General features: G+C 36.9%; 2 protein-coding genes across 2 annotated transcripts in view; both read left to right on the top strand.

Moving 5' to 3' along the window:
- LOC117392574 (MAX gene-associated protein-like) overlaps positions 1-7,114 on the top strand; it is a 56,424-nt gene extending 49,310 nt beyond the window's left edge. Inside the window, exons 21-24 of the mRNA XM_033990666.2 lie at positions 938-1,049; positions 2,875-3,059; positions 4,473-4,830; positions 5,493-7,114. Coding sequence (XP_033846557.2) covers positions 938-1,049; positions 2,875-3,059; positions 4,473-4,830; positions 5,493-6,313 — 1,476 coding nt within the window. The 3' untranslated portion in view covers positions 6,314-7,114. The remainder of the gene's footprint in view (positions 1-937; positions 1,050-2,874; positions 3,060-4,472; positions 4,831-5,492) is intronic.
- A 5,197-nt stretch (positions 7,115-12,311) lies between these two features.
- The window catches only part of LOC117392573 (mitogen-activated protein kinase-binding protein 1-like), a 56,727-nt gene continuing 50,971 nt past the window's right edge, over positions 12,312-18,067 (top strand). The window contains exons 1-2 of the mRNA XM_055232189.1: positions 12,312-12,401; positions 16,332-16,423. Coding sequence (XP_055088164.1) covers positions 12,312-12,401; positions 16,332-16,423 — 182 coding nt within the window. The remainder of the gene's footprint in view (positions 12,402-16,331; positions 16,424-18,067) is intronic.

Below are 18,067 nucleotides of genomic sequence, written 5' to 3'. Positions count from 1 at the left end.
AGGCAAATGTAAAATAAATCTAACTAATTTTATAACTTGTTAATTAACTGTTTCTGTATTTATTACTTATTCACGTTATAAATATTGTATATGCATTTGCCTCGATGTAAAAATATGACTAACTGTGTATCTCCTGATAAACTGAGATTTTAAGACCATCAGACCTTTTAATTTATCCTGTCGATGGCCACATAAAATGACGTGGAGGGCCACATTTGGCTCGCGGGCCTTGAGTTTGACACACGTGGTTTAGACTGAAGTAAAATTGACTAATAACGCACAAGAATTAAAAGAAAAGCAGCATCAGTTCTACAACAAATGACTGTAATGAATGTAACAAAAGAAAAACTACAAACCGCGACAGTCACATGGATCAGTCCTGAGTCCTGTCATTTTCAAAAAGTCATGTTTTTCCTCCTTTTTTAGAAGCTTTTTAATTCATCATCCAGGTCGTTTCACACATTAACCCCTCGAACTGAAGCACAATGATGTTTTTTTTACTGGTTCTAGTCTTACTTTTTTTTTTATTTACCGTTTATCGTTTATGATATTGACTCTTTGTTTAAATAACATCTGTAAAAGGAGCTTATGATTTTCTGCTTTATACATCAGTACGGCTCAGATCAACAGGATCGGACAATTTTACTAGTTTTAACTTAACAAAAATAGGATTTGTTGGATTGTTGTTGTTAGAATAGTTCAAAAGAAGGTCGTTAGGATTTAGATCGTCTGCTTGGTGGAGTAGAAAAACTGATTTTATATTAGATTTTATAGATATTACCCCAAATTTCTACACAATAATTCAAATATGGCAGGAATACGGTGTTGGTTTCAGTTGTACTTTTCTATTTTTAAAAGTAGATATGTCTGAGGAACTATTTGAACGTTTTTTTTTTAAGACAAACCTTGAATATTCTGAATGTATTTTCCGTTTCAGGCGATAAAAGAAATCAAGGCCCTCACGGATCGCTCTGAGTTTTTGCAGGAGGAGAAGAAACTGCTGAGTCGGATGAAGAAGGTTTATGTGCAGAAGATCTCCATCATGTCGGGTCGGTCCCTTTAAAACACAATTCACATCAGTTCAAGGTTATTTATATACAGAACATTTAAAACGACTGGAGCTGAACCGAGTCCTTCACATAAAAGTCATCTGTATATTTGTTTGTGATGACACCATACGTAGGAAAAAAGAACAATAAAACACCGAGATGTCCTGTTTGGCTCGTGTTAAAGGGCCCATGTTATTTTTATCATTTCTTTTAGTTGTTTTGAGGGTTTTTTTGGTTTATTTTTTTTAGTTATTTTGAGGTTTTTAATATATATTTTTATTTTGATTGTTTTTTGTTTGTTATTTTTATTATAATTTTTTTGAAGGTTTTTTTTTTGTTTTCTTATTTTTTGTTATTTTGACTTGTTGTTTTTTTGTTATTTTGAGTTTTTTTTTTAAATTATAATTTCTTTTAGTTGTTTTGAGGTTTGTTTTTTTTTGTTTGTTTTTTTTTTAGTTATTTTGAGTTTTTTTAATATATATTTTTATTTTGATGGGTTTTTGTTTATTTTTATTATAATTTTTTTGAAGTTTTTTTTTGTTTTTTTTATTTTTGTTATTTTGAGTTGTGTTTTTTTTGTTATTTTGAGGGTTTTTTTTTATTTTTATTATAATTTCTTTTTGTTATTTTGAGGGTGTTTTTTTTTTATTAATTAATTTTTTATTTTTTTTAACTGTCCCCTCTCTCTGTCTCTGCTGCTGTGAGACTGGACATTTTAGTCTTAAATGTTCGTATTAACCCTCTACATGATCCTGGGGTTCTTTTTTTTTTTTTTTTTTAGTTATTTTGATTTTTTTTTTAAATATATAATACGGTTATGCTATAATGTTCTTTCTGCATATTTAGGTTCTTCTCTCAAACTGGAATCACTCTGTTCCACCTTGTGATGTCATCAAGTGGTGATACAGGAAGTGCTCCACTGTGTTTTTAAACTCCACACACCTTCATTTCTAGAATCATTTGGATCATTTCTGTCCTGGAATTATTGCCAATCTACTACTGAACTAAAGGTAAAAGGAGCTGTTAACTTAAACTACCACTTGATGACATCACAAGGTGGAACAGAGCATTTTGAGCTTTGGAGATGTAACAGATTAATAATAAAGTGACTCAAACATGTGTGAATGAAGCAAAACACAACTCCAGGTTTGTTTATGAGGAGGGAACAGCGTTAGAACATGATTTAACCTCCTAGGACCAACACATTTTGGGTTGTCTAAGCCACAATGCAAATTTGAATAAGAAAAATATTTAAAACATTTTTGCATTGCACTGTTTCTGTTCTTAAGAGTTTTGAATGTTCAGAATCTTTTTTTTTTGTTTTTGTAAAGGCATACGTCTTCCTGCACCAGCAACACTTCAAATGAGCCACAACTGTTTGACGCACAACTGTTTTTACTCAGGACAAATGTTGCTGTGTTCAGGATCTTAATAGTTTTTTGCAAATCATTACTCCAATGTTTTATTAAAATGATTAAAATGTAGAACCAATGTCCTCATACGTGGACACCGTAATGTAAAAATATAATTCTTTGTTTTTACTCATCAGGTCCATTCAGCCTAAATAACAAAGAGAAATTAATAAAGTTAGGCAGGAACTCGGGTCTTAGGAGGTTAAAGCAACAAGAGTCAGTTTTGTGTAACACAGGACGTGCACTTCCTGATTAAAAATATAATGTTTTCTAGTTAGACGCAGATTTATATTGTATAAGTAGCTCTTGAGGTCAAAATACCAAATACGCTCAAATATATGTTGGAAAAAATCAGGCACAGGACTTTTAACGCTCTGATTAAACATTTTACTTGTGTTTTTGTCGTGTTTTAGGTCAGACAGAGGAGACCATCCTGGAGCGGCTGCTTGACGTTTGTGAAAAGCAGAGACAGAAGGAGCTGATGACGTCGGACTCTCCGTACTCGAACCTGCTCCAGTCCAACGCCGCCATGATCCAGGCCATAAGCCCCTCGAGCAGACCAGAGACGACCCCCCTGCTCAGGCCCGTCACCCTGGAGGTACGAGCGCAGAGGCTTTGTGTGATCAGGAGCACACGGGGGGATTATTACACTATCACCATGAATATTAAGTCCACCGTTTGAGTATTTTTACACTAATCATGTCTGTGTAATCTCTGTCGTCCAGGTCTGACCCATAGGACGGTTACAGATTTGAATTTATCTTTTACTTTTATAAATATTGAAGCAAGATCATTTTTTTTTTGTATGCATTTCGTTTATTCAGAATTCAGTTAATTTCATTTTTGTACTGAATAATTTACAGGGCGTACTTATTTATTATTTTTTTAAAGTACATTTTTTTGTGTTGTGTTGTTTATTCAATGTTTTCTTAAGATAAAGACGTTTCGCACATGATGTTTCTGAAGCCCGGTGCGTTGGCGAGAGCGTGTGTAATGCTCAAAAAATCAAAAATGAAAAAAAACTCCTGCACAAAATAAGCGTTATTATTTATTTACAGTGGAGCAGCAGCGTTTTGTCATCAGGCAAAAGTCCAGATTATTTCTAACAGAACAGATGAGTGATTCTGAACAAAAAAAAAAACATTATTGGGCTAACAATGTATATGTTTTATTTAAATCATATGTGTCCCAAAAATACTGAATCACATGCATATTTTTATATTTAAAAACACAACCTTTTTGTTCAGTAGAATTAATTATTAAACAATCAATAATTCATTTTATAATTAATAATTAATTTAAGCAAGGCAAACCAGATTTATTTGTAATTGGTCCACAAAATAATTAAGTGTTTTACAGAATAAGAAAGACATTAAAATCACAACAGAACAAATTAAAACATAAATAATCTTGATAAAGTGAACATTAAAAGAAAAGACGGAATTAAAAACCTTTCAGTCGCTGATTCCCCATGTTTAGTCCTGGTTTAGCCCTAGTTTGGTCCCGGTTTGGTCCCGGTTTGGTCCTGGTTTATTCGCGGTTTAGTCCAGATTTGGCCCCGGTTCGGTCCTGGTTTGGCCCCGGTTCAGTCCTGGTTTGGCCCCGGTTTAGTCCTGGTTTGGCCCCGGTTTAGTCCAGATTTAGCCCTGGTTTGGCCTTGGTTCGGCCCTGGTTTAGTCCTGGTTTATTCGTACTTTAGTCCAGATTTAGCTCTGGTTTAGTCCTGGTTTAGTCCTGGTTTGGCCCTGGTTTGGCCTTGGTTTGGCCCTGGTTTAGTCCTGGTTTGGCCCCGGTTTAGTCCTGGTTTGGCCCCGGTTTAGTCCAGATTTAGCCCTGGTTTGGCCTTGGTTTGGCCCTGGTTTAGTCCTGGTTTAGATTTGAACTTTAACAGCCAAATCAATAACATAACAAAATGTGTGAATGGTCAAAGGAGTTGGCGAATGTTAAATCATTTGTCGTTTTCATTTTCATAATTGTTCTCATAATTCCTCGTTCTCATCTGTCGCCTCAGTCTCCGTCTGAAACTGAAGAACCAGCCAAACCCGAACCATCCGAGGCCCAGAGAAAAGCGTCGGAGCAAATCCAAGCCACAGCCAAGAACTTCCTACAAGAGCTTCTGACCAAACTGAAACCGATCATCCACAACGCCAAGTTCTGCCACCAGGCGGCGAGACGGAGCCGCGCCGAACAGGAGAAGGCGCTGGGCATCGCGACAGTAGAAGTGCCCACGTCTTCAGTTACTATGCCAACGGTGTCCAAATCTAAAAGGACAAAGACGAGAAACAAACCAAACAAACCACAAACGCTCACTCTTCCTCTGATTCGGTCCAAAGACGGTCGAATAATTCTCCCCTCGTCCATGAAGCCAGGTACGTTTAAAAAAATTAAGTTTTTTTTTTTTGTTAAAATTATGGAAATAACAGAGAAAGTTAATCTATCATTCAAAGACGTGCTGCTCATTTTCATCCATGTGTGAACTGCTAAAGGTGCAATATGTAACCAAAACAGGAAGTGATCATGTGCGCACTTCCTGCTCCATCGACTCTGGCTCCAATTCACTTTCTATTGAAAAACTGTGTCCTCTCTGTGACCTGCTGCTGTCAGACTCATTTTGGTCTTAAATGTTCGTATTAATCCTCTACACGATCCTGTTCAGGTTTTTTTTTTTTTTTTTTTTTTGTTATTTTGTTTTTTTATTTTTTATTTTTTATTTTTATTTTTTTTTTTGAATTTTTTTTAGAATTTTTAGATTTTTTTTTTTTTTTTAAGTTTAGGTTTAAAATTTAATTCCCCTTTTTTCACGGAGGAGACTGATGGACAATGGTCTACAGTCCAACAGCCAATCAGGACGCACGACACAATGCACGTTAATAATAATAATAATAATAATAATAATAATAATACATTTTATTTATAACGCACTTTACATTTGAACAACAAATCTCAAAGTGCTACAGTGCAAAAAAAAAAAAGACATTAAAAACAGAAGACGCTGTTGTCTTAATCTCTCGGTTTTTTTTGTTCTTTGCAGCTCCTCAGACCTACTACACACTCACCCTCGCCCCGAACAGCGAGCAGAGACCCACCATTTTCCTAAAACCGTTGGAACAAGGATCTGCACCAGCGCAAGACGGCGAAACTCCGGCTGTTCTCGTTCAACAACCAACTTCCTTAGACCCTCAGCAGCCTCGACCGGCTCCGCCACAACCGTATATTTTTAAATCTCCTTTGGCAAACATCGGGTACCTCAATAAGACCGTCTCAAACCAAACCTTACCTACCTCACCTCCTTCTGCTACAACTACTACGACTAAAACTAAGCTGACGCCTTTCCACCAACCAAGAACCTACCCAACACCAGCGAATCGACCCAAGGAATTCCCAATCCCCCCAAAACTATTTCACAAACCGCAAACCATCGCCTCGTCTCCGGTTAAACGCAGAAGAGGTCGTCCACGGAAACACCCATTCCCGGATGACGCCCGGACCCCGAATTCAAAACTAGAAATAAAAGAAGATCCCGATTACTCGCCGACAAACTTGCAAACGACTCCATCGCCGACGAACAAAAGGGCAGCGGCGGGAATTTCCAGTCCGCAACCGGCGAAAAGAGGCAGGGGACGGCCTCCGAAAAGCAGACGCGGTTTGATGTTAAGTCCTCGGGTTGAATTGGAACGCTGCCCGTATCTGGAAGTGAAGAAGGAAGAGGAGGAGTGGGACATTGACATAAGCAGTGTACACGTGAACGGGTCGCGCCCTTTAACCCGCGGTTTGTTGGGGAAGGATTTTCCGAGCGCAAAAAAACGGTCCTGGATCGACTTGGAAAGCGAGTTGGACGTGGATATAGAATAAGTCGCGAGTCTATTGTTTTGAACACTACTGCGGTCTATGCACGGCCCTCACACTTGAATGCTGGAACTTCATCTCAGAAATAACTACTGTGCCTTTTACTTTTATAATAATGTTACTGCAATAAACTCAACGGTACGCTTAAAGTTCCGCTACGTAACTTTCCTGTTGTGGACTCGGCCACTTGCTCGTCTCCATTATGTGATATAAATTTGGTATTACTTTGAATCGTTGACCCAAAGATGGAAAAAAAAAACAAAAAAAAAGCATTAATCGATGAAATAATCAAACTGCAGAGGCGTTGCTGTACCACTAGAGGCAGCAGTTTGAGAAACACTGGTCTAGAATATTCCACAGTATGGCTTTATGTAATTACATAGGTTTTATTGCTTAGAAATGCTGTATTTTCTGGAGCATAAGTCTCGCCCGAGTATAAGTCTCAACAGCCAAAAGCCAAAAAATAATAATATAATAATGAAGAAAACATAGTTGACATATAAGTCGCACCTGAGTATAAGTCACACCAGCCAAAAAATGCACAATAATGAAGAAAAAAAACATACTCAGATGTGATTTATACGTGAAATATGCTTTTTTTCTTCATTATTATGCTTTTTTTTGGCTGGTGCGACTTATTTCATGTATAAGTCGCACCAGAGTATAAGTCACGGCAGACAAAAAATCCATAATAATGAAGATAAAAAACAGCATTTCACGTATAAATTGCACCTGAGTATAAGTCGCACCAAAAAATGCACAATAATGAAGAAAAAAAACATACTCGGATGCGATTTATACGTGAAATATGTGTTTTTCTTCATTATTATGCATTTTTTTGGCTGCTGCGACTTATACTCTGGTGCGACTTATACATGAAATAAGTCGTACCAGCCAAAAAAATGCACAATAATAAAGAAAAAAACATATTTCACGTATAAGTCGGACAAACTATGAAAAAGTGCAACTTATAGTCCAGAAAATACAGTTTATTGAAAAACAAACATTTTTAATAATAACTTCGATTCTTGTTGTTGTTTCCTGCTTTTTTTTCTATGAAGATGCTCAAGTTTAAACATCTCCATGGAGACAACCAGGTGGCGTACAGTCGACCAGAAAAGTTACATAATACGCCTTTTTAAATGCAGGGAAACGTGTTCTCTGCGTTTGACCCACTCTTCGTTTACAGAAACTTAGCTCTTCGTGAGGCGTACTGGAAAAATTAGCATAGCATTAGCATATACCTGACCCAAACACGGGCAGAACATGCAAATTCCACTTTAAACAACCTTATTATTATTATTCCGGGAATCAAACTTGAGACCCTCTTGCTACGATGCACAGTGCAGCTTCCTAAACGCATTACTTAGGGAATAAAACGTAGAAAAAATCAACATGAACTAGCTTTCTGAACGTAAACATTAGCGATGGTACCGTTAGCGATGTGTTTTATAAGCTAATTTAGTTTGTCTAATTATGTTTACGTTAAAATCACTGACCACGGACATTTTTTTGACGGATTTTTTTTGTGTGAATGTTTAAAAAAAATCTGTCGTGAAACATTTTGAAACTAGAGCCAATACTTTTACTTTTTTTTTTTTGTTTTTTTGGACAAACATTAAAATCATCACCGTTACATCCGTAGCACTTTGTTTGGGCGTAAGTGCACTTATCCCCGTACGAGTCACAAAAAACAGTCCGTGAGAGCCATATAGAGTCAATGATAATGTAAATATGTATTTCTTTTAAACGACTTTTTCTCCAGATGATGTTTTAAGACCCGGTTTTTCTCGCTGTGACAAATCGTGTGGCCTTTATCAATGAATAAAAATTATGTATCGACTCGTTTCTGTTTTCAGTTGTAAAATGGGGCGTTTGAGGTGAGTTGGACGAATTTAAAATCTAAAATCAGGTGAAATATTTATAGATTTCGCTGAATTTACACCTGCGTCTGTTTACGGTAATGGACCTTTTTTTTTTTTTTTTTTTTTCTTAGCGCAATAGCGGGTGAATATATAGCCAATAAAATCACATACGCAGAGACTTAAATGTTTTATTATTTAAAGCTAATTGTATATAAAGTAACAGCCTGTAAAAGTAAGATTAAATGACATCGATTTAATTAAAATAAAGAAAAGAAAATTATTTAAACCCGGCAGTTATTTGTAGAAAATTTTAATCAAATTTAGGTTTTTTTTTTGTTTTGTTTGGGGTTTTTTTTGTTTTTTTTCTATTGTCATTGGTGGAAGAAGTACTCAAAAAAATCTACTCAAGTAAACGTATAAAAATGTACGGAAAGAGTAAAAAGTGTAAGTATTTCTCGCAGATTTCAACATCTAATAAAACTTCAAATACAGTGATTTTGATACAGATTTGTGCTGAATTTTGTTCAACAGAAACTTGAATATTTTGTTTTTTCTAGCCGTTTTTATTTGTATATTTGTATTTGCTCAAATAACAAATGTGTTAAAAAATAAACCCTCAGCCTTTTCAGCAGGTCTCAAACGCTAATAAAAAATACTTTTACTTTTCAAAAATGTAGTGGAGTAGAAAGTACAGATACTGCTCTCAAATGTAGTGAAGTAAAAGTAAAAAGTATCACTGTAAACTTTACTTAAAAGTACTGCGCTTTGGTATAAATTGTAGGTATCTGTACTTTACTTGCCTTTACTTTGTTAATGTACATGAGGGGGGCCCACGTGAGGCTTCTTGACCCCGGGGGCCCCCAAATTTCTGTTGCCAGGCCTGGTAATGTTACATGATGTTGCTTTAATTCAAGTAAAAAGAGAAAACCAGTCAGAAACTCCATAAACGAGTCTAAATAATGTAATGCCTTTAATTTGATTAGATTTACGACGGAGGGAGCGGAACTTTTATTCCGCAGACGAACGTGATTGGGCGGGCGCAGCGTGGGGGCGGGCGCGGCGTGGGCGGGCGACTGTTAGGAGCCGACTCCTTTCTTTAGTGATTGGACGTTTGGCTCTTTTATGGGATCTGAATCTTCTGAATCAGTTCATTTCAAAGAGCCGTTCAAACGACTCTGGCTCTTTTATTTACGACCAAAGTGAAAACTCATTTTAACAACAAACTAATCAGAGAAATGTGTTTAAACGAGTTCAAACTGAGCGTGGGACTGAGTTTAACCTTTGGAATTATGCAGAACAGAAATAAAACAAAACTACAATAATAATAATTTAAAACTATTATAATGTGAAATGGTTTTTGTGCATAAATCTGTCGCTTCTTCTGCTTCTGTGTTGAATCTTGTGTCAGTTCAGTGTTAATCAGTAAAAAAATGCAGACTAATTAGAGAAAGATTAATCAAATAATTAATTAATACAAATTTGATCCGGATCCAACTGTTGAAAAGAGCCGACATTTCTCATATCAGTTTTATTTCAGTGATGCCCGTCCTGGGAGGAAAAAAAAAGAAAAATTAATTATAAAATATAATAAATGTTAATATTTGTCACTGGTGTGTTTTATAAACCCCTTTTCTGTTTTAATATTTTTTATTAATAATATCAGACTTGTCCCGTGGCTCCTGTTAAACCCAGAGGAGCCGTGAGTCTGTGGCTCAGAGTCTCACAAACTGAAAACACTGTCACAAATAAAACTCTGACCTTTTCCTCTGTCCATGTTCTGGATCATGTGTGAAATGTGTTTAGACTCAGATTCATTATAAAACAGTAAAAGTCTCACTGGACGATTCAAACACACGATTCATGTTCTTCGTTCTTGAATACGTTTATTTTTATTTACAATCTGCCGTATCAAAATGGAAGATTACACAAAACACAATATTTGATTTCCAAGATTTAAAAAAAGGCAAATCTAGTTTTTCAGTCAAAGAAGAGATTTCTAACTAAAAGGAGATGCCGGAGCTGAACGGCCTCGGACTCTGGAAACTTTACCTTTTCTTTTCAAACGGGACGATTCACTCCGTTTTCAGCGAGTGACGGCGTGAACTGTGGGACTAAAGACGAGCGACTTGTGACTGAACGAGGTGGTTTGTGGTTTTGATGAGGCTGAGTGGGCGTGTCAGACTGAACGACGCTTCTGGACAAGTAAAGGTAAGAACATAAACTTTTATTTAGTCTTTAAATCAGCTCAATGTACGGAGCCCCGTGTAGGACATTTGAGAAATATAATATTAAAACACGGCCACGAGATAATATCAGTTCTCTTCTTTTTACCGCGCTTCCTTTTCTACCTGTACTTCTAGCACTTGTGCGCCACCTGGAGGTCGCCTGCTGCACCTGTTAAAAATATGTAATAATAATTTCTGTACATATATTTTCACGAGATATTTAACTTAAAAAATAAAAATGCTGGGGATTGATGAGGATACCTGCGCGTGTCTTAATCAAGTCGTTCCCTCGTGATAATTATCTCGTTCCCTCAAGAAAATATATATATACATTTTTATTTTGAAGTAAAGTATGCTAAATTTAAGAAATAATAACAGAGGGGGTGGGATTAAGTAAGTTTTCTTCCCACTCCTTTTTGGGCAATCGGAGATACTTTTTTTGTGTTTGTGTGTGTTTTGTTTGTCTGTTTTTGTTTATTTTTCCTTGTCTCTTGTATCATTGCGTTGATATTGATTGTGGCTGCAAAGAGAAAAGATGTCCATTTGCCCAAGACAAATAATAAAAAAATTAAAAAAAAAGTTACTCTTCTTTCAGTCACCTGCGGGGCTCCGTACAATTGGAATAAATTTTGACCTTAAATAAAATGTGTTATGTTTATATTGATATGAGATAAACATGTACAGCAGAACTCTCATCAAATTATATTAAAGCAGCTCTTTTGGTATTAAAGTAAAAGTATTAAAGTACCTGTTTAAACATGTACTTAAAGAGCAAAAAGTGGAAGTATTTCACAGATTTTGACTCTTCTAAAACTTCATATGTGCTGATTTTGATACAGATTTGTGCAGAACTGAATCAGTCTTTTTTTCCAGTTCATTCGTACATCAGTTTGTTATGAAATGTTTGTTTAATTTGATTTATTTTTGAACAATCACAACATTTAATGGTTTAACAGGAGCTGATAGAAAACCCGACTTAAACTGTTATTTGTCATTGTTTTGGTTCAGATCAGGCTGTTTTGACTCCACCACAAAACCAACAGTGTTTGTATTTAAAGACATTTTGAGCTTTTTTATTTTTTATTTTTATTTTTTTATAATTACTAAAGGTTTACAACAATTATGGCAAAGTAGAAAAGTTCCACAAATAACAGAACAGACAAAGTATTAAATCGAAATGCAGATGAGGAAAAAAATGAATAAGTGCAAAATAATACAAACGTTAAAGAATAATGATAAATTCTATAATCATATATAAACATACACACAATACGAGGAGTTGTCCATAAGATTTAGATCATCTGTTACATTTTTATAGCGTCTCTTTTCCATAAAACTCACAGATGAGGAAAAAAAACACAAAGTTCTTTATAAAATGTGAGGAAGAAGCTGCACATGTGGAGTAAGAATTTACCCAAAACAAAGATCACATTTAAACTTAATTCCCTTTTTTTGTCATGCACTTTTTGAGTAATTTATCAGTTCCCTTTAGCTCTTTAAACAGCGCCCCCTCCTTGTCACTAATCCCATTAACCGGGCCCCACCAATAACATTGAAATGTGACGTAATCATGTGAGGGGCGTGGATCTAAAACTTTCAGACACGCCCACCGCAAATAACCTTTATATTTCTCCAAACCGGGGATGAACTCGAGCTGCAGAATCGCTGAATAAAGTTTAAAGTCGCAGTGGTTTGAGCAGCGGCCCGTGCGTAATCACAGGAGATTAGCGCGCGCACATCCACGCCACGGTGCCAATTACGCGCGACTTTTTCCACTAAGCGCCCGGCACAGCACAGCACAGCGCGGCTCCAGGGCGGAAGGATCAGCCCCACAGGTCGATCACTCGTTTGGGGGGGAAAGAGGAGGTAGTTCGGGGTCGGTTTGGAGTCAGAAGCACCGGCGCCGCGGGGACCATGCCCGGGGAAGGCTCCACGCTCCGGGGACGCATCAGGAACCTGCTCCGGTCCAACAACAACAAGAGGAAAGAGTCTCTGAACAGCCAGGTACACGTCTGGAAACTCTGCTCCTTTGGGTTTTTCTATAGATTTGCTAATTAGAAAAAAATCCCGAGTAATTTTATGTTATTTAAAGTTTAATGTAACTTTAAAATAATAATTTAAAGGGCCATATTACACTATTTTCTGATTTTGTCATGTTTCCTCGTCAAAAAACAGACCTGGAGTTGTGTTTTTTTTGTTTCATTCACACATGTTTAACGCATAAACAAACCTGCAGATTTATGCTGAGTTCTTCTCTCAAACTGAAAACGCTCTGTTCCACCTTGTGATGTCATCAAGTGGTGATACAGGAAGTGCTCCACTGTGTTTTTAAACTCCACACACCTTCATTTATAGAATCATTTGGATCATTTCAGCTAATCCGGAATTTCCACTTATCTCGACTGAACTGAATAAAAAGGAGCTGTTCACTTTGAAAACTACCACTTGATGACATCACAAGGTGGAACAGAGCGTTTTGAGCTTTGTAGATGTTACAGACTGATAATAAAGTGTGACTCAAACATGTGTGAATGAAACAAAACACAACTCCAGGTCTGTTTTTGAGGAGGAAACAACATTAGAACACGACTTAAACCTCACGAGTCAGTTCTGTGTCATGTCGGACCTTTAAAGTACTAGACTTTTCCTGTCGAGACGTAACATTTGACGTATAATTTAAAGTTAACTGATAGATGAATAAGTAAATAATGCAAATAAAAACTCAAGTAAAAGTAAAATTACCACATGAAAAAGTCGACTTAAGTAAAAGTATTAAAGTACCTGTTTAAACATGTACTTAAAGAGCAAAAAGTAGAAGTATTTCACAGATTTTGAGTCTTAAAAACTTCAAATGTGCTGATTTTGATACAGATTTGTGCAGAACTGAGTGAGTCTTTTTTTCTAGTTTTATATTTGTACATTTTAGTTTTGCTCAATTTATGAATGTGTTAAAAATAAACCCTCAGCTTTTTCAGCAGGTCTCAAATAATAATAAAAATACTTTTACTTTTCAGTCCTGTTCAGAAATGGTGGAGTAGAGTAGAAAGTACAGATACTGCTCTCAAATATACTCAAGTAAAAGTAAAGTATCACTGTAAAATGTACTTAAGTAAAAAAAAGGTATCTGTACTTTATTTAAGTACAGTATTTTACTACTTTTACTACATTCCACCATTGAGGAGTAAAATGTCTGAAAAGTAGGCTACAATTTCAGAAAAAAGTAGTAGCAAAGTAAATATATGTAATGCAAAGTAAAGTAGTAAAGTAAATATATCTGAGTACTACCCACATCTGTTTATTGTGTACTCTATAAACTATCTACAAGTATCTATAACTCAAGAAAAGTAAATGCAAACTAGACAAAAATACTCAAAATATGAAGTTTTGATTAAATCTCTGGGCAGATTCGTGTTTGCAGTGAATGAGATAAATCTGATTAATTAAATGGGTTAAATTGGTATATATTGATTTTATATTAGCTTTGTATTAGCTTCATATTAGCTATGTTTTGTCTTTATATTGTCTTTATATTAGTTTTATACTGTCTTTATATTAGCTTTATATTAGCTTTATTTTGTCTTTATATTAGCTTCATATTAGCTTTGTTTTGTCTTTATATTAGCTTTATTTTGGCTTTATATTAGCTTTATTTTGGCTTTATATTAGCTTCATATTGTATTTATATTGTCTTTATATTAGCTTCATATTAGCTTTCTTTAGTCTTTATCTTTATATTGACGTTCTTGTGTTTTACTTCCTGGATGTTTCTGTCTGCTCTCACGTCCCTGATAAAATAAATAATATGAAATCATTGTTTCTTTTACCCGTCGTTGATCTAATCTCATTTTATCACTGGGCTGATTGTTCGCGCTGCCCCAGACTGAGCAGATTAACAGCTGGAGGACGACCTTCTGCCACAGGTCACAGGTCAAACTCCACCAGGGACGCTCTAGTTCAACCTGGATTTTACCGTGTAACTGTCAGATTTCAGTTGTTTTGCCGTGGTTTATGGTTTCTACAAACACTTTTAAAGACGGAAACTGGTTTAGTCAAAGGACAAAACCCCCGAGACACAAATAAAGAGAACGTACCGACGCAACGCAAGAGCAGCTCAGGACCACAATCGGCGGTTCAGCTTCGTCTCAAAGCCACAAAACGCAAATTTCGAGATGGTGAGGGACAGATTTTAGTCAAAGAAAATTATAATGACGACTGTAATATGCAAATAGCTTGAATTCGGGGCAGGTGTGTATCTACAAGAGAAAAAAATAAACAAATACAAACAATGTATTAATTATAAATCAACATGGTGGTTACACAAGTGGTCGCGTGGTTATTTACGTCATGTGAATACGAAAAAGTTAACAAAATGACCCATAGGAGGCCAGTCTAGTCACGAGGCGAGCGTGTATAAAATCAAAAGTTATACTCAAAAAAACTCTAAATCTGCACAAACTACGGTCAAATTAGAAGAAGTTTTAAGCATAATATCACAAAAATACACAGAATACTTTAAATCTAAGGGACGCACGCTATAATTTAGACGTTAAGTCAGCCCGAGATGAAGCTGATGCGCGTAACGTTGTGCGACCGTGTAAAATAATCATAATTGTGTGCACTGGCGCCCCCTCTAGTGGTGCGACGAGGGATAACGAGGAATAAGAACGACAACTGAACTAAACCAGCGATGTAACAGAAACTAAACGGGCTCTGTGGATACTGTTTTGTACAAAAATAAATGGTTTGAGAGGGGATTTAGAGAGGAAGTGTTTGTTAGGAAAAACAATCCATCTTTGGACAGAAATGTGGAGCTTTATACGTCGTTTATCGTCGTATTTATCATCGTATTTATCGTCGTATTTATCGTCGTATTTATCGTCGTATTTATCACTCCATCCTCAGACTTGGAAGTAAAACAAGGAAAACAACAGAGCTAGCTTTACTTGTGGCTTTTACTATGGGTCAGACCTGGACGACTGAGGGATTACACAGAGAGCTAGCCAGTATGCTAACAGCCAATATGCTAATAGCCAGTATGCTAATAGTTGTGAGAGCATCCATTTTGGGCCTGAACGATGATGTTAAATATGACTTAGGCACAGTTAACACTTGTTTTAGACCTAGCCAACAAACAGAAACGGTAAACAAACAGGTGTGTTAGCTTCGGTGTAGCTAGCTCCTCCCTTCAGACAGATATAAGGCAGCGTCCAGCGGTAATCTGACCCGTAATCTGAAGAAGAAGCTTGGACGAGCAGCGAAAACGTCTTCACTCTGACAAAGTTTCGTCCAGTTGACAGATTTTTATATTTTTCCTTTGCATTCGATCAGAACTGGATGACGAGGGATTACGCAAATGTAAACAAACGGGTGTGTTAGCTTCGGTGTAGCTAGCGCCTCCCTTCAGACAGATATAAGGCAGCGTCCAGCGGTAATCTGACCAGAACTTGGACGAGCCGCGAAACGTCTTCACTCTAAACACGTTTTTATCCCGTTGACAGATTTAAATTTAGCTTTTACTATGACCCGGTTTATGGTAAATAGTTAAACATCTTCTCCGTCAGTATAAATAAACAAAAGTTAAATCATTTTGGCTCAATGGCGTCGGAAAGCGATGCGATTATTCAACCCGAAGCTGTGAAAGATGTGATTGCTGTCAGTCGAAAAGACGTCAAGCCGTGAGGTTAAAATGACAGATTTATGGTCCCAGTTACTCAGATTCAGCGCGTGGGGATGATAAATTTGGATTTCTCTTCCAAAAACGTGTCCCCTAGAGCTACACGGGCTGAAAATCTGAAAATCTGAAACGGTAGGAGGCTACGTGGACGCGACCTACTGAAGTCCTACATGTAAAACTAATATGGCGCCTCAAAACTGTTATTTCTGCATCTTTATGACGTGCAAAATGTGAATATAAACTACTGTCTGTGTTTTCAGGTTACACTAGAGCGAGTACTGGGAGTCACGGCAACAGGAAATAGCGGTTTGACCTCTGACCCCTGCTCCGGTTTGGTGGCGTATCCAGCCGGGTGAGTCTCCAGATCAGATTTATCTAAACGATCAAACGTCTGTAAACTTATCAGCTCCTTATCGCAGCAGCTCTCGTCATCCTAATTTCTCGCAGTGATGAGTTTGTAAGCACGTTTTAGAATTGTCAGGGGTTTGTCGTCACGGTAACGCGGAAAAAAAGCTAGCATGCTAACAGCGCGGACGATAAAACGCTTTAGAATTGGATGCAAACAGTCGACAGTGGTCTCATTTTGATCCTGTCCTGTACTGGGGTAAACTCATTCTGCTCAGTTACGCAAACAAAAATCGAGTTGTCAAAACGGAGAATTGAAAATGCTCGATTCCACCTTGTGATGTCATCAGGTGGCAATTCAGGAAGTGCCTATTTGCCTTTTTAAAATTAAAAAATTAAAAAAACCACTAGAGAGGTGTGTTAAATAAGCAGTATGTAGCACAAACACACCTGGAGTTGTGTTTTGTTTCATTCACACAAACCCTGAAAAACTGAAAACGCTCTGTTCCACCTTGTGATGTCATCATGTGGTGATACAGGAAGTGCTCCACTGTGTTTTTAAACTCCACACACCTTCATTTCTAGAATCACTTGGATCATTTCAGCTCCTGGAATTGCCAAATCTCTACTGAACTAAAGGTAAAAGGAGCTGTTCACTTTGAAAACTACCACTTGATGACATCACAAGGTGGAACGTCGCGTTTTGAGCTTTGGAGATTTAGACAGACTAATAATAAAGTGTGACTCAAACATGTGAATGAAACAAAACACAAGTCCAGGTCTGTTTTTGACTCAGTAGCAGCATTAGAACACGACTCAAACCTCACGAGAGTCAGTTTTGTGTGATATCGGACGTTTAAATTTAAATTACTCCCTGATGTATTGCTTATAGTCGCGCTCATTATTAGCCTAATTATAGTCTATTACTTGCCTTGTAATTTCTGGCGGTCGTGCAGCATTATACAACACCATAATTATCTGCCATATCAAGTAATGCAAACACTCATTAAGTTAACAATATATTTATTTAAACAGCCGTAATTAAAAGTAAAATACTGGCTAATTTGTACAAGAGAAATACACACATCGCTATAATGTGAAACAGGCTAGCTTACGACGCTATTTTCTGATCTGTTCTAACGCCGTTTCCTCCTCAAAATCAGACCGGGACTTGTGTTTTGTTTCATTCACACATGTTTGAGTGACACTTTATTATTAGTCTGTAACATCTCCAAAGCTCAAAACGCTCTGTTCCACCTTGTGATGTCATCAAGTGGTAGTTTTCAATTAGCCGCTACCGTTTTAGCTTTAGCGCGGTGTAGATTGGCAATTCCAGGTCTGAAATTACCCAAATGATTCTAGAAATGAAGGTGTGTGGAGTTTAAAAACACAGCGGAGCACTTCCTGTATCACCACATGATGACATCACAAGGTGGAACAGAGCGTTTTCAGTTTTCAGTTTTGCTGGGTTTGTGTGTTAAAACATGTGTGAATGAAACAAAACGCAACTCCAGGTGTGTTTGCGTTACGTACTGCTTATTTAATCCAACTCGCTAGTGGTTTGTGGATTTTAAAAACACAAATGGGCACTTCCTGAATCGCCACCTGATGACATCACAAGGTGGAATCGAGCATTTTCAATTCTGCGTTT

This window comes from Periophthalmus magnuspinnatus, chromosome 24 (assembly GCF_009829125.3).
Source record: "Periophthalmus magnuspinnatus isolate fPerMag1 chromosome 24, fPerMag1.2.pri, whole genome shotgun sequence".
Classification (NCBI taxonomy): domain Eukaryota; kingdom Metazoa; phylum Chordata; class Actinopteri; order Gobiiformes; family Gobiidae; genus Periophthalmus; species Periophthalmus magnuspinnatus.
Note: the sequence above shows the minus strand (reverse complement) of the source record. Positions and strands in the feature narration are given on the sequence as shown.